At 31.2% G+C, this 27335-nt stretch overlaps 1 protein-coding gene across 6 annotated transcripts in view; it reads right to left on the reverse strand.

The window, feature by feature from the left end:
* Positions 1 to 419: 419 nt before the first annotated feature.
* Positions 420 to 27335, reverse strand: part of LOC143085180 (protein Fe65 homolog) — a 111851-nt gene continuing 84935 nt past the window's right edge. For 5 of the 6 annotated variants that reach the window (XM_076261403.1, XM_076261404.1, XM_076261405.1 and 2 more), the window contains 11 exons: positions 19296 to 19423; positions 18522 to 18747; positions 17950 to 18077; positions 16543 to 16790; positions 16117 to 16203; positions 11614 to 11726; positions 10014 to 10087; positions 9520 to 9628; positions 9102 to 9170; positions 5702 to 5960; positions 420 to 4962 (listed from right to left, as the gene is read on the reverse strand). In XM_076261403.1, coding sequence (XP_076117518.1) covers positions 5739 to 5960; positions 9102 to 9170; positions 9520 to 9628; positions 10014 to 10087; positions 11614 to 11726; positions 16117 to 16203; positions 16543 to 16790; positions 17950 to 18077; positions 18522 to 18747; positions 19296 to 19423 — 1404 coding nt within the window. In that variant the 3' untranslated portion in view covers positions 420 to 4962; positions 5702 to 5738. The remainder of the gene's footprint in view (positions 4963 to 5701; positions 5961 to 9101; positions 9171 to 9519; positions 9629 to 10013; positions 10088 to 11613; positions 11727 to 16116; positions 16204 to 16542; positions 16791 to 17949; positions 18078 to 18521; positions 18748 to 19295; positions 19424 to 27335) is intronic. The other variant, XM_076261406.1, reaches the window with a different exon arrangement.

Here is a 27335-nt window from a genome sequence, read left to right on the forward strand (position 1 = left end):
GGCCCAGTAGTTTCAGAGGAGAAGATTTTTGTAAAAGTTAACGACGACGGACGACGACGACGGACGACGGACGACGACGGACGACGGATGCCAAGTGATGAGAAAAGCTCACTTGGCCCTTCGGGCCAGGTGAACTAAAAATGCATACACATTTCAACTCGTCACTGTTGAGCTGTTGACTAAATATGAAGTCATTGTGTTCCATAGTTTGATAGGAAATGTCAGGAAGGTTGGACATGGAAGGTTGGGTGTACAAAATGATTGCAATAAAATCCAAACTTTTAGAGAAGGGTATAAGAATAAGTAGACAGTCATTTTCTTATGTGTCTGGTTTTACTTTCTCAATGTTGACCAGCAAGACTGGAAACAAGCTTTCATCTCATAATGTAGAATGCTATGCATAAAACAAAATAACAAAGTTAAGTTTATGTAAGTTTATTTCCCTTGCAAAAAAATTGTAATGTACATCCATAGCAAACGGAATAAAACTGATATGGAATAAACATGATCTATAAATAGCAATGATGAAATAATACAACAACAAACATAAGTAGCTGTGTTCCATTATCACAAATGGCTGAGTATTTATTATACAGTGCATATAAAAAGCATGGTTTTAAACTTCTTGTTATAAACAGATGTATTTGATAATATAAAGATATAGAAATTGGACTACAGTAAATACCGGTATTGTTTTTTGAAAGCTTGGCTTCAATCATTACATTGTCAACATAATAATAGCCATTCGACTTGGCTATAATAATGAGACAATTGTTTTAGGTATTGAAAAACATATTTCTCTAAGGTGGAAGAATATTGGTTGATACTTAACTTTAAAATTGCCAAGAGTTTCTAATGAGCAGTTTGGTTCAACACTGCAGAATCAAACTAAAAAACTCTGGATTATAAGGAAAAAGAACAATTCTCTGCCAAGAAAATTGTTAACTTGTTTGGTTTAAGGTGGTACCCAAATAACCCAACACCTTGACTAAAATTAATTTGGCTCATTTAATTTTCATATTTTTTACAAAATATTTACTTTAACTCTTTGACAAAAAATTTAAAATTAAAAAAAATTTGTACCAACCACTTCATCAGAAAAATTTCATTGGTTATATAGAAGTTGACAAACACTTATTTTTGTCATTGGGAAGCTTAATATTTCCTCAACAATACAATGTGATTAAAACATTTAGCTGATTTTACAGAGTTATCTCCCTGTAGTGTTAGGTACCACCTTGAAAATGTATTATCAGTATCAAACTGATTTGTGTAAAGAAAATCAAGAAATAACTTCTGTGAAATTCAATAATATATCAAATCGTTTGGAAAGACACTGACATCTATTAAACAACAACTTATGCACACTGTATAAATAGTTTATTGTTGTTAACCTTAATTTGTACAAAAACATACAAAAATCTTGAAAATTTCAGAAAATTGAAATTGACATATAAAAGTAATGATTTTCTAGATAATATCTTAGAATATAACTCAAAATTTAAATGCATAGAAATAGTTCAAGTGGAAAAAAAATGAATTGTATGGTAACACATATCTAACTCTCAAAATTTGTTCTGCATTATCTTAATAAATTACCTTGAAAATGGTCTTTTTGTTATTTTATATGCTAACTTATTTAGACAACTGTAAGATTTTCAAAACTTAAAGCTCACATTTATACATATCTCAAAAATAATCAATAAAACAAAATCACAACCAAAATCAAATCACAGATCTATAACTACTGAACAAGCTTCAACATATCGTACTTTACAAACAATCATAAAACTGGATTAGTAAAAACACACCGGAAATAAGGATGTTACAACGGAGGAGGATTAAATTCAATCACCATCATTGGCAGTATTCAAATTCATACCAAATTTTTGTTTTGTCGAGGAAAAAAATCATCAGATAAATGCCTATTGGAAAATCTGATGGCAAAATCTGGAGAGATGATTGTTAACCTGAACATGGATTATACATCAATGAGACAGCAACCCAGCAAATCAAGAGACAGCAGTCAACATTGGTTCTTCAATAAACCAGTGTCTATACCAGAAGTCAAAGTGCTCTGAGTCGATACAACTTGTGACTTATTTTAACAATGACTTCCAATGTTCTGTCCCCATGAAATATACCTAAATTCACAGGTATCTTTTGTGACATAAACAAAATTTAATCAAAAATTTAATGGTTATAACCAGCTAAATGTCAGGGGTCAAAATTTGTTTATTTGTAACTTTGGACTACAAAAAAAAGGTTTAAACTTTAAATAAACAATTTTCTAAAGACTTGTACAATAAACACTCTGATAAAATATTAGGAAAATTTAAAAGTTTAATTTACTTTTCATAAAAGGCATGAAAAGTATGGTTAAAAAAATCATTTAGATCAACCAAAAGCACCAGTTATTACTCAAATGAACACAAAACTTTAAAAAAAAAAAATCTAAAACTGTTAAAAGTTACTGACCAAATTATAATGTTAAACAATACAACTGCAAATAACAAACAGATCTAATGTAAAATTATCTATAAACTACACATTTCAAATATAAATATTACACTGTTTACAAACTCTAAATTTTTAATATGCATCATAATAAACAATTACATTTACATAAAAAAAAAGTTCTACTGAAAACTTATCACTTTTATAGAACTGTCAACAATTCTTATTCAAATTCATGGAAAAAATGAAATAAGATTTACTGGATTCAATTCTGAAAACTAAAATTCAGAATAAAACTACATCTTTTCAATAGATTAAAACTGTGTTATTAAATATCAACCATAAAAAATATGCTATTAAAAAGTCATTTCAGTAAATATCAACTTCAATTTTAAGTTTCAGATGGAAAGCATACAATTGAAAAAATACTTGCAAGACTTTTAATGATGATTTATTTCGTAATTAAGATGATCCTTAACATTTAATGTTTTTTTTTTATAAATAATTTAAGCTATCAAATTGTTACTTTAAATTCTTAATTTATTGCACACAAAAGAAAAAAGAAGGTAAATTCTCATTATGACCACATCTTGACAAACTCACATATGTTTAAAACAAATATAAAACAAAAAAAATAGTACAAAAAAAAATTAGAATCGTTTATAAAACATAATTTGACTAATGAACAATAACATGTCTGACTTTCAGAAGAATTTTACCAATCAAAAGCAGAAAAGGGTAAAAATTAAATAAACAAATTAACAATAGATTAACAAGTTTGTACAGCAGAAAACATTTTGCATAACAAAAAATGGCACTCAATTTTGAACTATTTTTGGTTTCATCTAGTGTTGCTATTTAGTCTAATTTGTACTTAAGAAATTTCAAGTAAGTTCTGGATCTAGAAGTATTAAATCTAACATGTTTTACAGGTTAATCTATACAGATCTGCTATATGAATATTGCAGCAGACAAAATTATAAACAGGTTGATACATTTTAATAAATAGAATAACATGTGTCTTTGGTTTATAATGCAAATGAAAGGAATGTACACTATTTGAAAGACAAAACAAAATTCAAAACAAACTAAACATTGCCTTTGCTTTTACAACAGAGTTTTTCATTATTGACAAACAAAATGATTTATAAAATTTACAACGTCTGACATTTATATTACCCATAAATGAACTTGTTTAATTTGTATGACTGGTTGATAATGAAGAATTATGAATAAGACATTCCGATTTTTTTCAAAAATCACTTATCAAAATTTACATATCATAAAATTCTTTCCACAGCTGCAAAAAACAAATATAACAATCAGGGAGCACAATGCAAATGGTAAAAATACTATGAAGTCTTTAAATCCTAAATCATCTATGAATATTTTCTAAATTTAAAAACTGCATGATTTTAGCACCATAGAGTCAAAGCGCTACACATTCCTTTCCTATTCCTAATATTGGCAGTGAAAAGTTCTCTGAGATAAAAATAATAATGGATAAATTAGCAACCTGTTAAAACAAATCGTTATAAAACTTTTGTATTGCACATTATATTATATATCACAAACAACTTACAACCTTTAAAACTTCTGATAACAAATGCCCTACAAAAGCTACTTTACGACAGTTTCTATAATGCCTATGGAGTTCTGCAGTCATCCAAATTATTTTTCAATAAAACCCAAAAGATTTTCAGCACATTTTATAGAAACAGAAAGATATAAACAATCAATTTTGATTATGTTAAATAACTTTTTTTTAGGAGGTAGTATCTATGGTGTTATGTTTTGTAGATTATAATTGACAGTGAGATGAAGCATAAATATTACTACACCTAATTAAATTTTTTTTAATTGAATAAGAACTTTTTTGACCTGTCTAATTTGTTATGTATTATTAAAATAGGTATGTACTTTATATAGTTGGATTATACAGATATTTAAAAATAAATTTAATATCTAAGATGAAGATTTGTGTTTTAATTCACAAAACATAACCTGATAAGTCCAATGACTAGTTATTTATGTATAAGTATATGAATGTGGTATAATCGACAGTTGTAATTAGAATGACGGAAAATTTAGAAAGTTATAAAATGTTGTGTTTCAGATGATTTGAAAACAATATTCTAATTTCAATTATTCAATCTGGGACAAATTCAAAGCAGAGTTTCATTAAAATAAATACCTAAATTGTCTTGTTATTCTGACCATTAAAATAATTTGGATGACATTGTGTTTTCTACGGTCACTTCTATAATAAATATTACATTAACAAGATATATGGAAATCAATGTTACACTGTGAAGTGATGATTACAGTTTATGTAATGCAACAAATCTTTGGGATGATGGAAATTCAGACATCATTCGTCGTCTGCTCTATATTTGAGTGTCGTCTGCCCAATTTGGAATGTCCCCTTATTTGGTGTTATTAGACTGGAGATTTCATTGATTCTATCATGCTCTTAACTCCATGTCGAAAACAAGCACCAAAAGACTGAAAAAAGAAAAACATGAAAACAATTTTATGCATTTAATTAAATTCAGCATGAATTTCTTATACTCATGTAAATTTATCAAAAGTGTAATGTCATAGCTATTTCTATTAGTGCAAAGTTTACGTAACTCAATTTTGTATATCATGAAATTTAATATACATGTAATAATAATTCACTTGTCACAAGATAATATATAATTCAAGTAAACATAACTACAACACATAAGATATCCCAAAAACATAATAATAATTAATAAACTGTACAATGTGAACCATTTACACTGATTGTAAGTGCACAAGCAAAAAAAAAAATATAACAACAGAAACAGTGAAACACACACAATATAGTTTGTGACTGATTGATATGGTGGACATTTCTGGACATTATCCTTTCCTCTGATGAAGCTATCTTGCTCCAATAACAATTGGCCAAAGATGATATCTTTTTTCAAATATGTGGTACTGTGGATTATACCAATTTTTTGACGATTTTGTTAGAAAAGCTAAACAATGATTTAAATTTTCAAATAAGTAAACTATTTCTATAGATTTGTATGCATACTTTGGCAAAACCACAAAATCAATTATCCACGGAATAAAAGTTTTCCTCTATCTACGAAAAATGGTTTTCATACATGAAAATAATTGAATCGACAGTAGAGATAATATGTTTTCTTTAAGCTTGAATCATTCCATTATTTAGGAAATTGTTGACAGATATCTTCCATGTTACACATACTTAATGCTGTAGTAAGATCCTAATTATTCTCCGTTTACTAGCTGCTCTCGGCCTTTCTCACTTTAGTTTTGATCTTGGAGAAAACATTTTGAACACCATAAAATCCATGTATGACACCAGTTTGCACTGTAAGAGCCCCTGATTTAAGTCCAGTTTGCATTGTATGGGCCCCATTTTTTATACCAGGTATAATATTTGTCTGAACAGATTCGGCACCAGATTTCAAACCAGCTGAAATCGATGCCCCTAGGTGTTGGAGCTAAAAATTGAATACAACATTGAAACATAAATTAACAACATCAAACATAATAAAGTTAACATAGTAATGAATAAATGGCACAAAAAAAAATATTAGTTACAGAAAAGAAATGTGCAAGTATAACTTGATCTTAATTTTTCAATTTCGTTCAAAAAAAATTATTTGAAGGATGTACATGTAGACAAATAAAACAAAATTTCAAACATGGAAACATTGTAAAGTAAACTAAAACTATCTGTAACTGTGTGAAAGTAATGCATACATCAATACATATACAACGCCAAAAACACCAGAGTAAATCATGCTCAAATTATCTACATATATTAAAAGGCAATTCTTGTTTTGTCCCTTCAAACGGTTATCTAAAATAGGTCATTTATGATTAAAGGTCTGTTTCTATGGCTTTTAATGGTGGAAAAATGGTATGAAATGCATTTTATTTTTGTTTTCCATCCCTTCTTTCTCGTTTTATCAAATACACTTTGATTATTCATGGAAACTGAAAAACTTGCATTCCTATTTACTATGACCTATTGGAAGGGGAGGAGAGAACCATGATTTTCAGCAGAAAAAGTTGTCAATCCTAAGTTATAATACACCATACTAAAGATAATGGGTAATAGGTGAGTTTTTACTGCATCAAAGAAGACATAGACACAAACACAAAATTTCAATATTTTTACTGGTTGCAACATTGAAACTCAAAGGGATAACATTTAAGCAATATTTTGAATTAAGTTATCTCCCTTTGTTTACAATGTAGGTAGAACATGGATTTAAAAACTGTGCACTACTTTAAGGCAATTATGCTTTTTTTATAATAAAACTAGAGGCTCTAAAGAGCCTGTGTCGCTCACCTTGGTCTATGTGAATATTAAAGGAAGCAGATGGATTCATGACAAAATTGTGTTTTGCTGATGGTGATGTGTTTGTACATCTTACTTTACTGAACATTCTTGCTGCTTAAAATTATCTCTATCTATAATGAACTTGGCCCATTAGTTTCAGTGGAAAATGTTAGTAAAAATTTACAAATTTTATGAAAATTGTTAAAAATTTACTATAAAGAACAATAACTCCTAAGGGGGTCAATTGACCATTTCGGTCATGTTGACTTATTTGTAAATCTTACTTTGCTGAACATTATTGTTGTTACAGTTTATCTCTATCAATAATAATATTCAAGATAATGACCAAAAACAGCAAAATTTCCTTAAAACTAACAATTGGGTCAGCAACCCAACAACGGGTTGTCCGATTCATCTAAAAATTTCAGGGCAGATAAATGTTGACCTGATAAACAATTTTACCCCCTGTCAGATTTGCTTTAAATGCTTTGGGTTTTGAGTTATAAGCCAAAAACTGCATTTTACCCCATGTTCTATTTTTAGCCATGGTGGCCATCTTGGTTGGATGGCCGGGTCACCGGACACATTTTTCAAACTACTAACCCAAAAGATGATTGTGGCCAAGTTTGGATTAATTTGGCCCAGTAGTTTCAGAGGAGAAGATTTTTGTAAAATATTACTAAGATTTACCAAAAATGGTTAAAAATTGACTATAAAGAACAATAACTCCTAAGAAGGTCAACTGACCATTTCAGTCATGTTGACTTATTTGTAAATCTTACTTTGGTGAACATTATTGCTGTTTATGGTTTATCTCTATCTATAATAATATTCAAGATAATAACCAAAAAGAGCAAAATTTCCTTAAAATTACTAATTCAGGGCCAGCAACCCAACAACGGGCTGTCCGATTCATCTGAAAATTTCAGGGCAGATAGATCTTGAACTGATAAACAATTTTACCCCCATGTCAGATTTGCTCTAAATGCTTTGGGTTTTGAGTTATAAGCCAAAAACTGCATTTTACCCCATGTTCTATTTTTAGCCATGGCGGCCATCTTGGTTTGATGGCCGGGTCACCAGACACATTTTTCAAACTACTAACCCAAAAGATGATTGTGGCCAAGTTTGGATTAATTTGGCCCAGTAGTTTCAGAGGAGAAGATTTTTGTAAAATATTACTAAGATTTACGAAAAATGGTTAAAAATTGACTATAAAGGGCAATAACTCCTAAAGGGGTCAACTGACCATTTCAGTCATGTTGACTTATTTGTAAATCTTACTTTGCTGAACATTATTGCTGTTTACTGTTTATCTCTATCTATAATACTATTCAAGATAATAACCAAAAACAGCAAAATTTCCTTAAAATTACTAATTCAGGGGCAGCAACCCAACAACGGGTTATCCGATTCATCTGAAAATTTCAGGGCAGATAGATCTTCACCTGTTTAACAATTCTACCCCATGTCAGATTTGCTCTAAATGCTTTGGTTTTTGAGTTATTAGCCAAAAACTGCATTTTACCCCTATGTTCTATTTTTAGCCATGGCGGCCATCTTGGATGGTTGGCCGGGTCACCGGACACATTTTTTAAACTAGATACCCCAATGATGATTGTGGCCAAGTTTGGTTTAATTTGGCCCAGTAGTTTCAGAGGAGAAGATTTTTGTAAAAGTTAACGACGACGACGGACGACGGACGACGGACGACGACGGACGACGGACGACGACGGACGCCGGACGCCAAGTGATGAGAAAAGCTCACTTGGCCTTTTAGGCCAGGTGAGCTAATAAGATAAACAAACAAAAATGTTTCCATGGTACACAGATGCCCCACTCTCATTATCCTTTTCTATGTTCAGTGGGCTGTGAAATTATGGTAAAAACTCTTAATTTAGCATTTTAATTAGAAAGATCATATCATAAGGAAAATGTGTACTAAATTTCAAGTTGATTGGATTTAAACCTCACCAAAAACTACCTTGACCTAAAACTTTAACCTTAAGCAGGAAAGACAGATGGACAAAGGAACAGGCGCACAGACCAAAAAACATAATGCCTGTAAGTTGGGCATAAAAATATTGACAAATATGGTTATACACATTGTTAGTAACTTAAATATCTGACTACTAGTACACATTATTAAGCTTTAACATGGTAGGATCATCAAAATGTTCACTTAACAACACTTAATGGGTGTCTTTGAAAAGGGAGATATGAAACCTTAAATCAAGCTAGTGACAATTGGGTTTTTATTGCACTTAACCTAAATAATGAACCTTAACTTTACCTTGTTCTCTGATTTATTACTGTTAGTTGGGGTGGTTGGGTTGGCATCTAACAACTTCTGATATCTAAGCTGTAACGAAAAAGATGATAATTACAATTATTAATATAAAGTTCCTCTTACACTATTTTTAATCTCATTATATTTTATATGCAAAATGATACATAATGCCACTTTGATTGAATGCCCACACATTAAAAAAGTGCTGTGACCTTCTGCATACATTTGATAACATTTTTATAATGTCATGGTTGGAGTAATATTGCAACCAACATGAGGGAAATTCTCAATTTTCCTCGTGAATATTTGACAAAAAATTGCATTTGAAGGGCTGTACAGCAGATTGTTACCCTATTTTAGTTTTTTGCAGAAATGGGACATATGATATACTTTGTCTGAAATGGGAATAACAAATACTTACTTTACAAGCAGCCTCTATTGTTTTACACAGTGCCCCTGCTGATGGTTCACAATGGAATACATGACAGTTAAACTGATCCTCAGGTCCATGTATTATAAAACCACATAATCTTAAGAAGAAAAAGAAAGTCAGACAGTTGTAATTAAGCAGAAGAATAATATGGTAATTAACTAGTGCAATTTAACTTAGATGGAAAAATAATGACCGTTTACAATGTGTTTACTTGCATATCTTAAATAAATAATCTGTTCTCTTTATGAACTCTTTTGTGCCATCCTCCATCACAATTTTTTCTTTTACACTAATTTACTAATACAGTTTTTGTTACAAAAATACTTTTCATTAATTCCTTTTTATTTTATTACTGAAATAGCATTTGCAGTGTCAAATTTTTGTCTTGATTTCTTTCAGATGGATCTTTATTAAAAATTTACAGTCTTATGAACATTTCATCAATAAAATTTCTTCATTGATTACAAACGACCTGAACCTACCTGACATTATCAGCTGCTATTCCCATAAATGATAGAAATCTCACACGACACTCATCCAGTTTAACTTCTGTTTTCTGTAAAACAAACAAAGTGTGATCTCCCTTTTAATTATATTTTGAAAATACATGTATCTACACTAAAGGTACTTGATACTTATTTTGTTTGCACTAGAATATATTGCCATTCGTAATTATAAGAAGTCTGACACAAATACCTACAAATGTATATTCAGTTCAACAGTAATGTGACCAATAATTCTTCTCATCTAAAGAGCCTCCATGCCAAGTGGTCTATGTAGTTCTACTACTGAAATCACTAGCCAGTCAACACTGAGGTTATGAGTTTGAACCCTGCTCCTGCAGGTGCACTCAGCTCCAATCATTATTCACTAGGATTGTCAGTTTTCCTATCGAAGGTCGGCGGTTTTTGTCTGTGCACTCTGCTTTCATCAACAATAAACAAGAGAGCACACGCTGAAATGTCTGGCCTCCTTTACTAATCATTGATATTATGTTGATAGTCCTAAATATAAAGCTGGATTACAACTGTCACATAAACTTAACCAAGAAAAAATAAACATCGACCCATGAACCATGAAAATGAGGTCAAGGTCAGATGAACCATGCCAGGGAAGCATGTACAGCTAACAATTCTTCCATACAACAAATATAGTTGACCTATTGCATACAGTATAAGAAAAACAGACCAAAACACAAAAACTTAACTATAACCACTGAACCATGAAAATGAGGTCAAGGTCAGATGACACCTGCCAGTTGGACATGTATACCTTACAGTCCCTCCATACACCGAATATACTAGACCTATTGCTTATAGTATCTGAGATATGGACTTGATTACCAAAACTTAACCTTGTTCACTGATCCATGAAATGAGGTTGAGGTCAAGTGAAAACTGTCTGATGGTCATGAGGACCTTGCAAGGTACGCACATACCAAATATAGTTATCCTATTACTTATAATAAGAGAGAATTTAACATTACAAAAATTCTTAACTTTTTTTTTCAAGTAGTCACTGAACCATGAAAATGAGGTCAAGGACAATGGACATGTGACTGACAGAAACTTCGTAACATGAGGCATCCATATACAAAGTACGAAAAATCCAGGTCTTCCACCTTATTAAATATAAAGCTTTTAAGAAGTTCGCTAACGCCACCGTCGCAGGATCACTATCCCTAATGTCAAGCGGCTCGACAATAAAAACTGGCTGCCACAAAATAGCCAACAAGTGGTGCTTAAAAGTGGCATTAAAACAACAACAATCAATCAATCTTCTTTTCTATGTTTGGTTATTTGTGTAAGTTGTAGGCAGGACATTCAGTTTATTCTGAACAAATCAGACATATTTTGGATTCCTTTTTGATATTCTGTAAGAAAGTTTGTTCCATTGAATAAATATTGCGGCTATAAAGTTATTTCATTCACTTTTAAATGGAATTTTAATCAATGGACACAAATTTCAGATAAATTAATGAAATTTTTGAACACTGTCATTTAACTTTAAAATTAAAATTCTAATTAAATGTGATAATTATCCTGTCAATTTACAAGCAGAAAATTAAAATACAATACATACATGTTCTGTAATGGTGATTGTAGATGGTGCTATTCCAACATTTACAAACTTCCATTTCTCTGGGGGAATTTTGTTATACAATGCCATAATAGCTCCATTCAGAATATCTGTACCTAAAACCAGAATAAACATAGGCTTATCAACAATATATATATATATATATATATATATATATATATAATGTCTAAAAATAGCAACAATCAACATTCAATCTAATTAAGCGTGGATCAGTTTGTGAAAATAAACTGATACAGTTACTGAATTAAAATTATATAAATGTCTAAGAATATAACTAAAACACACTAATTGATACATTAAAAAGTTCTATTAGATGTTAAATAGAAATACGCAATATTTCGCTAAACAAATTAGCTTCATCAGGCGTGTGCATCTCTCAAGGTGAAATCGGATGCATGACAGAAAAATATTTTTGTAGCTTAATCTATACAAGATTTGAGGGATGGGTGTAACATATTAATTCGGTCATAAAATATGTTTGTAGCTACAACTACATGAAGTTGGAATAAAAGTTTAACACATTTATAGATGTTCGATTAATTGTATGAATTTTTATAAATTAATTTGTATGATTTCAAGATAACTATGGTTTTGATTTGCTTTGAAATCTTTTTTCGTCTCTCTCATTGAGTCCATCAGGTTCAAGAGTTCGTAACTGGTGCATCCAAAATCTCTCTCTTTTTTGTCTTCCTTGTGTATCCCAATTTTGATTTTTCTCAATGATTTGAAATGTGATGTTTTCAAAATCATGTCCTGCTCTTAAAAGGTGTCTTGTAATTGGGCAGTTCCTTTCTTTTGTATAAAATGACCGATGGTTATTTAGTCGGATGTTAAATGGGGTTTCTGTTTCACCAACATATTGTAATTTGCAAGTTCCACACGTTAGAACATAAATGCAATTTTGCGTTTTGCAATTTGATGTTATAAATATGTTGTAATTTTTCTTTGTGACTGTGCTGATGAACTGGGTTTCTATATTGGCGACTTTGCAGCACTTACAATTGCCCCTTCCGCATTGTTTATAACCTCCAATTGTTGATATCTCCCGTTTAGATACTTTGGATGATACTAGAATATCAACATTTAATGAATCCATTTTCTTCAAATAATCTGTAGTATCTTGAATGTAAGATGGCATTGTTCTAACATGTGGTCTAAGATGGTAATCCACGAATTCAGATATTTTTTCTGAATGAGGTCCTTTCAGACATGAACAGCAAAAAACATATTGATGACGACACGTACGACTATCTACGACCTGATGAAACCTGCACAGCCGGTCGATTTTACTTGCTCCCAAAACTCCATAAAGAAGGGATTCCGGGAAGACCGATAGTATCTGCAAATGGCCATCCAACCGAAAAAATATCTGAATTCGTGGATTACCATCTTAGACCACATGTTAGAACAATGCCATCTTACATTCAAGATACTACAGATTATTTGAAGAAAATGGATTCATTAAACCCCTTACCAAACAACACAATTTTGGTATCGATGGATGTGTCTTCTTTGTACACAAATATTCCCAAAAATGAAGGAATAGTCGCTTGTGAACAGGTATGGAACAATCGTAAGGATAAACATCCCCCAACAGACTGTCTGGTTCAGTTGCTGAGACTAGTGCTTGAAAACAACAATTTTGTATTCAACGACCAGCACTACTTGCAGGTTGACGGTACCAGTATGGGAACCAAAATGGCACCTTCTTTTGCCAACATTTTCATGGGGAGTCTCGAAGAACACATCCTTTCGAATGTACCATACAAACCCTTGTCTTGGCTCCGTTATATTGATGACATCGACATCAAATGGAACGAAACTGCAGAACGCCTGCAAGAATTTCTCGATTTCTGTAACAACTTTGATCAATCGATGAAGTTCACATCTGAAGTTTCAAATGAAAAAATTGCGTTTCTCGACACCACCATAACTTTAGAGAACGGAGTCATGACAACAGACCTTCACACCAAAAAAACTGATAAACACCAATTTCTCTCTCCGAAGAGTTGTCACCCGAAACACTGCTCCCGGAGCATTCCGTACAGCCAAGCCATCAGGTTAAAACGGATTTGTTCATCGGAATCAAAGTTAAACCATCGTTTAGGGCAACTCAGACAGCAACTCAAATCAAGAGGTTATAAGAACAAAAGTATTTCAGAAGCTTTCGGAAAAGCAAACGAAAAAGAACGAACAAACCTACTTGAATACAAAGAAAAGACGGCCCAGACAAATAAAATCCCGTTTGTTATTAGCTTTCATCCTCATCTGACAAATATTTCATCAATTGTCCACAAACACTGGCGTCTTATTGAAAATGATCCTTCCTTAAGCGAGATTTTTCCATCACCTCCCGTTATGGCTTACCGCAGACCAAAAAACCTCAAAGATATTCTAGTATCATCCAAAGTATCTAAACGGGAGATATCAACAATTGGAGGTTATAAACAATGCGGAAGGGGCAATTGTAAGTGCTGCAAAGTCGCCAATATAGAAACCCAGTTCATCAGCACAGTCACAAAGAAAAATTACAACATATTTATAACATCAAATTGCAAAACGCAAAATTGCATTTATGTTCTAACGTGTGGAACTTGCAAATTACAATATGTTGGTGAAACAGAAACCCCATTTAACATCCGACTAAATAACCATCGGTCATTTTATACAAAAGAAAGGAACTGCCCAATTACAAGACACCTTTTAAGAGCAGGACATGATTTTGAAAACATCACATTTCAAATCATTGAGAAAAATCAAAATTGGGATACACAAGGAAGACAAAAAAGAGAGAGATTTTGGATGCACCAGTTACGAACTCTTGAACCTGATGGACTCAATGAGAGAGACGAAAAAAGATTTCAAAGCAAATCAAAACCATAGTTATCTTGAAATCATACAAATTAATTTATAAAAATTCATACAATTAATCGAACATCTATAAATGTGTTAAACTTTTATTCCAACTTCATGTAGTTGTAGCTACAAACATATTTTATGACCGAATTAATATGTTACACCCATCCCTCAAATCTTGTATAGATTAAGCTACAAAAATATTTTTCTGTCATGCATCCGATTTCACCTTGAGAGATGCACACGCCTGATGAAGCTAATTTGTTTAGCGAAATATTGCGTATTTCTATTTAACATCTAATAGAACTTTTTAATGTATCAATTAGTGTGTTTTAGTTATATTCTTAGACATTTATATATATATATATATATATATATATATATAGATTGTTTTTTGTTTATGTTTATTTTATTTGAAAAGAGCCTTTGTATTTGTAAGAACAAATAAAGGTGAAATGCAGTGATTTCTGAAGTTAATAGATGTAAGAAGATGTTGTATTTGCCAAATTAGACAACCCTCCATCCAAGTCACAATTTGTAAAAGTAATGCCTAGTCGTTATGCCTAGCTATCAAGGTCGGGAACATTACTAAAAGTGTTATTCTTCAGCTGTACCAAAAAACTAAGAATTGTTCTAAATATGTATGAAATGTTTGCCACTGGATGTTAAACAAGTAGCACTCATCAATTGAAAACTCTGATACATCAAAGGTAATTTGACAGTCCATGAGAATGAACATATTTTTACACCAAAAAAAGTTTAATTTTCAAACTGCATGTTTAATTGCACATCAATAAGAGTTTCTAATGTCAATACTTTGTCAATCATTTTGAAGGCACCACACACAATCAGACAGAAATATTCATTAGTTGTTGTCATCTTTGATAATAGAACAAGTAGAATATGGTATTTGTTGAAGATTATTATGAATGAATTATTGAGAACTATGATGAGAATGTTAACTTAAGATGAAAGAATACTTAGAACAAAACTTGAATTGATTAAATTGATTAAACAATGTCATTATATATATATCATTGTTAAAATTCCTCAGATGTATAATTCTCTCAAGGCCTGCTAAATTTGATAAACACTTGTATTATATAGTTTAATAATTTAATTTTGGATGTAACGCATCTTCTGATTGGATGTCGGTATTTTGTTATCCGCCCATAGACATAATTTAGTCATGTGACCGTGATGTCATCAACGTTTTTTCATGGTTTTCTACGGTTTAAAATGGAATTTAGAATTAAATTATAAGAAATGATTGCAATATTTTTCTCTCTATTCAAAATAACATAAAAAATGTGGTGCACACTGTTAAAATAACCTGCTATGCACATTATCCAGTGTGCACCAAATTTTTTATGTTATTTCTTCATAGACAGAAAAAATATTACATTCATTCCTTAAATGTTTGTGTACATTTGTATGTGTTTTCTCTGCCACATTTATTTTCATATTAATCAATTTCTAAATAAATTCCTATCATCCATAACAGGTTGACAATACAATGGAAGATGTCAACAAGACGCATTGCTTTAGATATAAAACTAAACTATGCAACAAAATTAATGTGGATAGATGTTCAATTCCTGAATTACTCCAGTGTGTATGAGTCCTTACCAACAGGTTTGAGAACCGCTTCACACCCTATATAATGACATCTGATGACTTTCTTTGGTTCCTCCATAGGTGTGGGGAATGATGCACCTGTAATTGTAATAAGTAAATATAGTCAACATGGGTAAATAAATAGTATTACTAACTTAGTCAATAAAACTATTATAATAATTAAAATCAAAACTTCAAACAAATCTTATATCACAATCTTTATATGTTTGTATGCAGAAAATCAAATAGTACCCTTCATTTTGCATCTAACTGAATCCATTTTATTGCTTTTAACAAAAATATACAAAATAGTCAATGATCCCATCATAAAGCTTCTATCAAACAAGTAAAACAATTATAGTGACTGTACTATTCAATTTTTAAACAAGTATTCTGTTATCTCTAATATTATGTATTTGACATAATAAAACTATTTACTTCTTAACAAGCTCTGTAATACAGCTTTCTGGTTGTTCCCTTGTGAACCAGCAATCTCTAAATTTGGCAAGTCTGTGGGTCTAGACAATCGTTGGTCAACTGCAGCCTGCTGGAGTCGTCTTTCCATCATCAATTGTTTACAAATATCTCGTAATGTATTGGCAATCTGTCTGGCAGGATTGTCACAGCGGAAGACATGACACATGTGTTTTCTTGTAGTCTTGTCCCGGGCTACGTATGCAAAATCTCTGTAACAAAACCCAATGATATTGATAAAACATGTAAGGAGAGCAAAAATTGTAATAAAAAGTGTAACACCTGGTACTTTTATGTTTGTGTACTGGACTTTGATTTATTGGATTCCTTGTGTACTTACTTGGCAGCAGATATACAAATATATATACATTAAACAGTCAAAAGAAAGTTGAGGTTTTTTTTTTGTAACTGTTCAAACCTTTGAAAACTCATATTTTAAAAATCCTGTGTATGCAGATTAATGAAAATGACTTAAGAACATTTTTTCAGTATCAAACACCTGAATATATGTTTGGCAGTATGATTTAAACTGTTAGTTGCAAGTTATTTCTAACAATTTTATCCTTAATTATAATCAGAAATCTGCCGATAAAAAAAATAAAATATGAACAACATCTATATATGGTAGAGAAAATCTGACAATAAAAAAAAATATGAATAAATATATAAAGCCTTATTAAAACAAATAATAATTACAATAAAATTACAACAATAAATTTACCTTTCTCTGATTAAAGCAATAAAGTAAACAATTATACAAATTAGTTTCTTCAATCAAGTAAGGTTTTTTTTTTTATCTTTGAAAATACATTTTTAATGTTTTGTACTTGTTCAAGACAGAATAAATGTTATCTATTAAATGATATATTTTTTTAATCTCTTCTCCAAAAGGTCTTAATATTTTGCAAACAGTTTTAAAAGTTCACAACTGATCTTTAAAGATTCCTGTAAAAGTTGTCACATTTAACCACTCCAATGAAAATTTCAAGGTTATCAAAAATGCTACTCGCTGATGAAACAAGACTGCAATATTGACAAGTTGTGACAAATGACTTTATTTGTTTGCAGATAAAATATATACACACCAATATTTTTAAGGTTTTTAATACATATCGAACAGCTTTTTTTCTGTGTGACAACTAAATGGAAGGAACACTTTATCATTTTCATGTTTTTAAAGCTCTCTTCTAAATTTACCTTCATCTGGAACGGTTAAACAGTTAAAAGCCAAGGATGTATGAGAGATATACACTTGAAGAGCTATTTGACCAAAGGGGAACTAAAAAAATAGCTATGTTCATCTAAGGTTAAATTGAGGCTATTTTACTATCACAATCTACCGGTATATTAAGTGGTATATTGTACACATACCTTCCATTATCTCGCCCTACTCCCCAAACTCTTATGGACTGTATTGGCTGTACGTTAATTACAATGAAGTCTTGAGTGTCTACTAAACGTAAACTATCCCTGTCGAGATCAAGGTACAAATCTTTTCCCTAAAATTATATAAAATAAGACAAATCATCATACAATGTGTAAAATTAGAAACAATAGGTAAAATACAGTAATGTGCTATCATCCCAAATTTCTTTTATTTTATACAGGTATTTAGATCAATCATGAATTGTTATCATAAGAGATATGTCTTGCTTTCTGGTTATTTTGATAATGCAAATTTTGAAATTATAATAGCAACACTTTTAAAACATGTAAGATTTGCAAATATTCAAAGTCAGTGAACTACTACTAATACAACTTCATACCAAATATCATTGACCTACCACTAGTGGTTCACCATAAACTAGACCTAATCACAAACTATAAAATTGTTGTTGCCACTGCCACCGCTGGAAACAGCAAACTTATGTCTTGCTTTTTGACTACGTCAAGCGAGACAATAAAAAATGTTTGCTTCTACATAACATTCCTATCATACTTACATCTCCCCATCTACCAACAACATCATTGATATCATTTCTACCTAGTGTCAGATCTACGATACATTTGTTGACAGCTCTGCTACTTCTCTCTGGTGTCAAATCTTCCTCAGCAATTCTCACCCACCCAAGGGAGCGAACAGAAAATCGTACAGCTTTCTTTTCATCTTTCTTTTCTGGACCACTTGTTTCCACTTTAGGTACTGCAGACAGACTTCTTGAGGAGGACCTATGGATTAAAGATGAAAACTTACTGTTATCATTAGTACTGTAGCTATAACAATGTTAAACTTTGAAATTTAAGAGACATAGGGAAATGTTCATTCATTTACATGGCTTATTTAAACATATAAATAACACATAGATGAGAGGGTGATTGAGCAGATTGTATGTAACCTCAAGAAAACATTATTTACCAAGGCAAAAATATGTGTTATTTAGTTTTTATTCTAAATGTTGAGTTATTTTTGTCTTTCAAATTCTAAATTGAAAGTAATAAACTGTGACTTTTTATTTATATATATATTAACCATCTGTATTTAATAAATCACATAACTGACTAAGTGTTTCTGTGAAGGGTAATATAGAACATAAGCCACACAATAGAGTAAATTATCACCCTAGTATTAACCAATCAAAATACAATAAATTAAGTTACAACAAAAGTTTCTAGTGTTATTGCTAGATAACCCATTACAGAGAAATGCTTATTTTAGAGATGTCCACTATACCTACTTGAGAAAGTTACTTATCTACTATGTCTGAATAATTACTAACATGTTTTGAATTGAATTAACTGCATATTGTAAAGCGTGTCCCTCGAATGCTGTTAAAGGATCTTCTGATGTTCCACTGGTTGGGGTGGAGGGTACAGAGTCACAATCTGTATCACTTGACAATGTGCTCTGTAAATAAACAAAAATAAATAAATATATACTCATTCTACTCATTATTAAGAAATATTCAAACACACCTAACGGACAAAGTGTTCTATTTATAACCAACTTAGCTGTGTACAATAACAACAAGCAAAATTTTCAGCAAGCAAGTTCAAAAGGTGAAAGTTCACAGCTGGAAGACATGTCATCATATCAAAAAATATGTTTTTACTACAAGCCAACCAGTCTCTGCTCTTACTCTTAAATTCTGCTGGTTAGCACATATAAATTTTTATTAACAAGCCTCTTGTTTGACCATGAAGGGGATCTAACCCATGATTTCATGCAACCAATACAAGCATGAGACAACAGAGGGTGTTTCAATGGTTAAGACATTGCACAAAGAAATAACAGTTAGCTATCATAAAATTTCCCTTTCAAAATTTATTTCACAACGGAAGGTACCTAAATGCTGTAATTAAGCAAAAGTTTTAGTTTTAGACAGATCACACCATGTATTTCACTGTAAAAGCATATTTCCCTTATAAATATGAATACCTCTGTCTTAATTTACCAATATGTTTTTCTATAAATAAACATTTTTGTGTAGGGGCCAGCTCAAGCATGCCTCCGGGTTTGGGATTTTCTTCCTGCATGGAGGTGTAATGCCACCAAATGGTGGTACGTCACATCCGGATGTATACGAAAATAAGTCGAAAAAAAAAAATTCCCTTGAATTTGACAGTTGTAGGTAATTAATGCTACATTTTTATTGCAGTAAAAGATTTCTGTGTCATAAACATATATCTTGGGTATTTCAAAGCACCATTATTTTTTATTTGGGATTTCTATAGACTATTTTGTAATCTTGAGGTTACATGGTGACTAAACCTTGTACACAGATAAAATAAGGGGAGAAATTTGATTGGTTAACTTCCAGTGATGGTTATTTTCTTATATGCAATGAAATGTTATGTGAATTTTTTTCTATAGTACTGGCTGGATAAAACCTTATTCATGCCAAGTATTTCTTTATTTGAAACAAAGATAAATTCTACACATGACATTTTTTTTGAAAAGTGCAAATTTAACACAGACTAAAAGGGGAAAATCAATGGTGGTATTACACCTTGAAGACCCATTTGGTGATCTTTGGTTGTTATCTGCTCTTTGGTGGGGTTGTTGTCTCTTTGACACATTCCCCATTTCCATTCTTAATTTTAAATGTACTTCTACTTCCTACACAATCAGTCAATACTAATAAGTAATCAGACAAACATAGTCAATACAATGACAATAAATTTTAATTTCAGCAACAATTTCTTACAGATAAACACTTTCTAATCTATCCTTTCTTAGGAATCTATTATAAATTCCATTACTGATATAAGTAAAGCAGACAGTATATCCGATCTGTTACATGTCATATCTACCAATCATGATCTCGTAGACTTAATTCTTAAGAAAAGACGCGACCGTAATTAGAAATGTTACTGTCCAGGTTCCCTGAAAACGCATGACTAATGAGTTACGGTCAGGCATTGAAGGAGCTATCGCATGACAGATCAAAGATCAAGTTTCCCTGCAGGATTTAATAATATAGCCACGTAAATTAGAAATGATCTTGAAATATTGGAAGTTTAGATGACAGTAATTTCTCTTTCTATTTTCCGAGTGACTTAAGAATTGGATAATACAATGAAAAAATAGTCTTTGGTCATGTATTTCAAACCTTTATAACCTAACAAGGAAAATTCAGTTATTTATCTGGTAAAATAACAAAAATCTCCATTTTACAGATTCACAGTGAAACAAGAATGTGTCCACAGTACACGGATGCCCCACTCGCACTATCATTTTCTATGTTTAAAGGACTGTGAAATTGGAATAAATTCTCTAATTTGGCATTAAAATTAGAATGATCTTATCAAAGGGAACATGTATACTAAGTTTCAAGTTGATTGGACTTCTACTTTATCAAAAACTACCTTGACCAAAAACTTTAACCTGAAATTTGCACTATCATTTTCTATGTTCAGTGAACCGTAAAATTGGGGTCAAAACTCTAATTTGGCATTTAAATTAGAAAGATCATATCATAGGGCACATGTATACTAAGTTTCAAGTTGATTGGACTTCAACTTCATCAAAAACTACCTTGACCAAAAACTTTAACCTGAAGCCAAAAACTTTAACCTGAAATTTGCACTATTCTCTAATTTGGCATTAAAATTAGAATGATCTTATCAAAGGGAACATGTATACTAAGTTTCAAGTTGATTGGACTTCTACTTTATCAAAAACTACCTTGACCAAAAACTTTAACCTGAAATTTGCACTATCATTTTCTATGTTCAGTGAACCGTAAAATTGGGGTCAAAACTCTAATTTGGCATTTAAATTAGAAAGATCATATCATAGGGCACATGTATACTAAGTTTCAAGTTGATTGGACTTCAACTTCATCAAAAACTACCTTGACCAAAAACTTTAACCTGAAGCCAAAAACTTTAACCTGAAATTTGCACTATCATTTTCTATGTTCAGTGAACCGTAAAATTGGGGTCAAAACTCTAATTTGGCATTTAAATTAGAAAGATCATATCATAGGGCACATGTATACTAAGTTTCAAGTTGATTGGACTTCAACTTCATCAAAAACTACCTTGACCAAAAACTTTAACCTGAAGCCAAAAACTTTAACCTGAAATTTGCACTATCATTTTCTATGTTCAGTGAACCGTAAAATTGGGGTCAAAACTCTAATTTGGCATTTAAATTAGAAAGATCATATCATAGGGCACATGTATACTAAGTTTCAAGTTGATTGGACTTCAACTTCATCAAAAACTACCTCGACCAAAAACTTTAACCTGAAGCGGGACAGACGGACGGACGAACGAACAGACGGACGGACGAACAGACAGACGGACGGACGCACAGACCAGAAAACATAATGCCCATAAATGGGGCATAAAAAACCAACTCAGATAATGTAAAACAAATTTAAAATAAAATCTGGTTTGACAGTGATGCTGTTTAGACCTTAAGAAGCCACAAATCAGATAAATTCCAGGAAAATAAAGTTTTATGGCTAGCATTGTATAATTCCCTAGATGTCATTATCTGATAAATTCAATTTCATTTCAATTCTAATTGCAAATCTTTAATGAAATGCCTTAATTAAAAACATAAAACTACAGGATAAAGACGCTCTCAAGACAAGTTCTTAGAACAGTTATTAAATTACATCTCTTCAATGTTCTACAAGTGTAATACAATTAAGTCAAAAAAGTCAAATTTGGTTTATCAAATTTCATTACTTTACTAACTATACATTATCTAACAGGCGCCATCAAACTGAAGTTTAGAATATTTTTGTTATATTAACTCGACCATAAATTTGTAATATAATTAATTCAGAAAGGAGAATTATTGGGAAATTATTGAAATACATGCTATAAATTATAATTAAATGTTCGTACTGGATAAATCCTATGATTTTCTAAGTCCTTTACGTAAATTATGAGATACAATAATTAGAACAAACTGTCAAAAATACTGTTAAAATATGGTATTTAACTGGCAAACATTCACAGATTTCAATATTTACTTGTAATCTTCTAAAAGACCAACATGAAACATCTGTAAAATTTACAATCAATAATTTTGGTCTGGCTGCATTGATTCTATATAATTTAAGCAGCTGCAACAAAAGCACATGATACCCCCTTAATTTGCATATTGAAATTGATGCAAAAATAAAATGGGATACTTTAAGGCAATTAACTAGAAGAAAAGAAAATGGCTTTGTAGAAAACATGATTGAGGATACTATAATGCAAAAAGGTATTGTGGTAAATACTGTTATAGTCCTATTTATACTCTGGAATGACAAACAGGACAAGTTTCAAAAATCAAAAGCAAGTCTTCACACTTATCCCAACAAACAGGTTTTTTTTTTTTTTTAGAAATTTGACCCAAGAATATCAGAACTAATACATAAAATTTAAAGATTACTTTGGCAATCAATCCCAGGATACTGGAGTTAGTCCACATTAACTTAAAAAAAAGTGTGCATTATGTAAAAAAATTAAGACGATAAAAGTGTTAATTTTTTGTAAATCATGTATGTGCAGTTGATCACAAAATCTTGTCTTTTTAGCAGAACTTATTCAAAAGCATCTGACAAACAAGCTGATTCATTAGTGCCTTAAAGAAGAGTCAGCACTATTTTAAAAACTCCTTAAATTATTCATTTATCATAATTCAACTGAGAAATGAGTATCACATGTTACAACAATGGTGTAATTACCCCAGCCTGTTATTGTTTCCTAACAGAACCAGACAGTATTAATATTCATATCAAAGTTAGCGGAAGAAAAAAATCAAATACTCAATAAATTTTCCGATATAATTTGAACAAAAGTTTGAAAACATTATATTTCTCAAGTTCTGAGGCAAAACGTGACTTTTTCTAATCTTAATTTTGTATTCACCACATCAAATGATAAGGTTTTATTACTTAACTTGTCAGGAAAAAACAAATGGAGCGCCTCTAGTTGCAGACGTAATGATCATTCAATAAACGTGAATTCACAAGTAATCAAATCTTCTTTCCCTAAAGAAATTTCTAAAACATGATGCATGTTCTCAGGTTACTACATGCAGGCCCATTTTAATGTGACAACACCATTAGATTAAGTAGGGATTTAAGAGTGCATAAAAAAAATCCAAGAGGTGACATAAGTACATGTAGCATTTTTAAATATAAACATTTGAAAGTTTATATGTAGAATAAATCCTTGTTAGAATTAAAGAACAATTATTAGGACATTAGCTTTTAATCCAAAAACATGAGTTTCAAATGCTTTTCTTAACATTTTGCCTTTCTGTCTCTCTTGTCTACAGTTACTGAATTTAATATGTATATACATTCACTGACACAGTCTGAAAAGATATTACACAAATAAAAAAATCAATGTTAAAGCACTCCCAATCATCATTCCTTTTATTTTTTTTTAAAAGCTTTGGTCATGCAAATCAAGAAAACAAATTGACCAATCAGAGTAAATGTTACATCAGACAAACCTGTATAACTATCCATTACAAAATGAAGAAATGTTAAACCAGATGCTCCCCAGGGCGCAGCTTTATACTACCGCAGAGGTTGAACCCTGAACGGTTGGGGCAAGTATGGACACAACATTCAAGCTGGATTCAGCTCTAAATTTGGATTGTGATTAAATAGTTGACACAGCATAGGTTTCTGACACAGAATGAATGTGGTCTAATGAACTTAAAATACTTTTTTTTCCTTTGAGCAATTCACTATGCTGTTGAATATTAATCCTCTCAAAAAAATGTTTGAAGAAATTTTCTTTTTATTTATGAAATCTGAAATGAGAAAAATTTAACCCCCCCCCCCCCCCCCATTTTTTTTCACATCCCCCTTTCCCTTTTTCCAAAACTGATCTCAATTCAAATTTCTAATGGAGTTTGCAACAATAACTACTCATTTAAATACATCATAAAATATTAAAATGTAACAAAAGGTGCTTGTTATCACTGAATGGTAAAGATTGTTTTAATTTATCAGTTGGTAGTAAAAGTGAATATACATTGTATATTGTATAAAACAATGATTTAAGTTGATTCAACTACTATTCTGGACAAAGAAAGATAACTCCAATCAATTGAAAATGTCTTGCTATTGCACAATATTGTGCGATTAGATATTTCTTGCTATTGCGCAATACTGTGCAATTGAAAATATTTGCTATTGCACAATACTGTGCAATTGAAGATTTCTTGCTATTGCGCAATACTGTGCAATTGAAAATTTCTTGCTATTGCACAATACTGTGCAATTGAAGATTTCTTGCTATTGCTGAATACTGTGCAATTGAAAATTTCTTGCTATTGCACAATACTTAATATAATAATTTTGGATCCTGATTTGAACCAACTTGAAAACTGGGCCCATAATCAAAAATCTAAGTACATGTTTAGATTCAGCATATCAAAAAAGGTCAAGAATTCAATTTTTGTTAAAATCAAACTTAGTTTAATTTTGGACCCTTTGGACTTTAATGTAGACCAATTTGAAAACGGGACTAAAAATTAAGAATCTACATACACAGTAAGATTTGGCATATCAAAGAACCCCAATTATTCAATTTTTGATGAAATCAAACAAAGTTGAATTTGGACCCGATTTGGACCAACTTGAAAACTGGGCCAATAATCAAAAATCTAAGTACATTTTTAGATTCAGCATATCAAAGAACCCCAAGGATTCAATTTTTGTCAAAATCAAACTAAGTTTAATTTTGGACCCTTTGGACCTCAATGTAGACCAATTTGAAAATGGGACCAAAAATTAAGAATCTACATACACAGTTAGATTTGGCATATCAAAGAACCCCAATTATTCAATTTTTGATGAAATCAAACTAAGTTCAATTTTGGACCCTTTGGGCCCCTTATTCCTAAACTGTTGGGACCAAAACTCCCAAAATCAAACCCAACCTTCCTTTAGTGGTCATAAACCTTGTGTTTAAATTTCATAGATTTCTATTTACTTAAATTAAAGTTATGGTGCGAAAACCAAGAATAATGCTTACTTGGGTCCCTTTTTGGCCCCTAATTCCTAAACTGTTCAGACCTCAACTCCCGAAATCAATACCAACCTTCCTTTTGTGGTCATAAACCTTGTGTTTAAATTTCATTGATTTCTATTTACTTAAACTAAAGTTATTGTGCGAAAACCAAGAATAATGCTTATTTGGGCCCTTTTTTGGCCCCTAATTCCTAAACTGTTAAAACCAAAACTCCCAAAATCAATCCCAACCTTCCCTCTGTGGTCATAAACCTTGTGTCAAAATTTCATAGATTTCTATTTACTTAAACTTAAGTTATTGTGCGAAAACCAAGAAAATGCTTATTTGAGCCCTTTTTGACCCCAAATTCCTAAAATGTTGGGATCAAAACTCCCAAAATCAATCCCAACCTTCCTTTTGTGGTCATAAACCTTGTGTTAAAATTTCATAGATTTCTATTCACTTTTACTAAAGTTAGAGATCGAAAACTAAAAGTATTCGGACGACGACGACGACGACGCCAACGTGATAGCAATATACGACGAAAAATTAAAATTTTTGCGGTCGTATAAAAAGATGCCAAATTGTGTTTAAATTAGATTTGTAGTTTCAGAACAGAAGAAAAGTAAAGTCAACAGACTTTTAAGGGTATTACACAAATGATATCAAGTTGTCTACTTATCTCTTTGATATTGACCAGAATCTTTCTTTTCATTTCAGCATATAGATAAAATTTAGATGTGTTTGATTAATTGAACTTGATTTTTATAGTGCAACATTTAGAAAAGAATCATGTTAGTCTTTTAAAATTCACTCAACTGTTGCATGGACCAATGGCAATGACAACATCTTTAGGTTTAGGGTTATTTAGTGATGTTTTAAAACTATTAGGTAATACCAAAACATTTCTTACAACAAAGTTCATTGGCTGCTGTCTCATTGATGTAAACACCAGACCTCTTTTATTCATATTAAATTAAACTTTTCAAATATGGCAGTAACTGGTTTTATGACAAATTTTTCAAATTAATATCTGGCAGTTACGTCACATTGTGTGAAGGCTTAATTTGTCTTCATTCTAGAAAAACTTTTTTAAATTACATAACATAATTCCGTGTCAGGCCCTTCCATCTTAATTTTTGTTATCACTTTAAATACATCAAAAGGAAAATTATGACATTTTGGACAATTGTGACAATACAATGTAACTGAAAGCCAATATTCCCATTAAATTATCATTGACAGATATGCATACATAGCTTAATACTGACGAGATCAAACTTAACTTGTCATCCCTAAATGACTGAAAGGAAACAAACCACTGTGAAAATATATTT

This window comes from Mytilus galloprovincialis, chromosome 8 (assembly GCF_965363235.1).
Source record: "Mytilus galloprovincialis chromosome 8, xbMytGall1.hap1.1, whole genome shotgun sequence".
Lineage (NCBI taxonomy): Eukaryota > Metazoa > Mollusca > Bivalvia > Mytilida > Mytilidae > Mytilus > Mytilus galloprovincialis.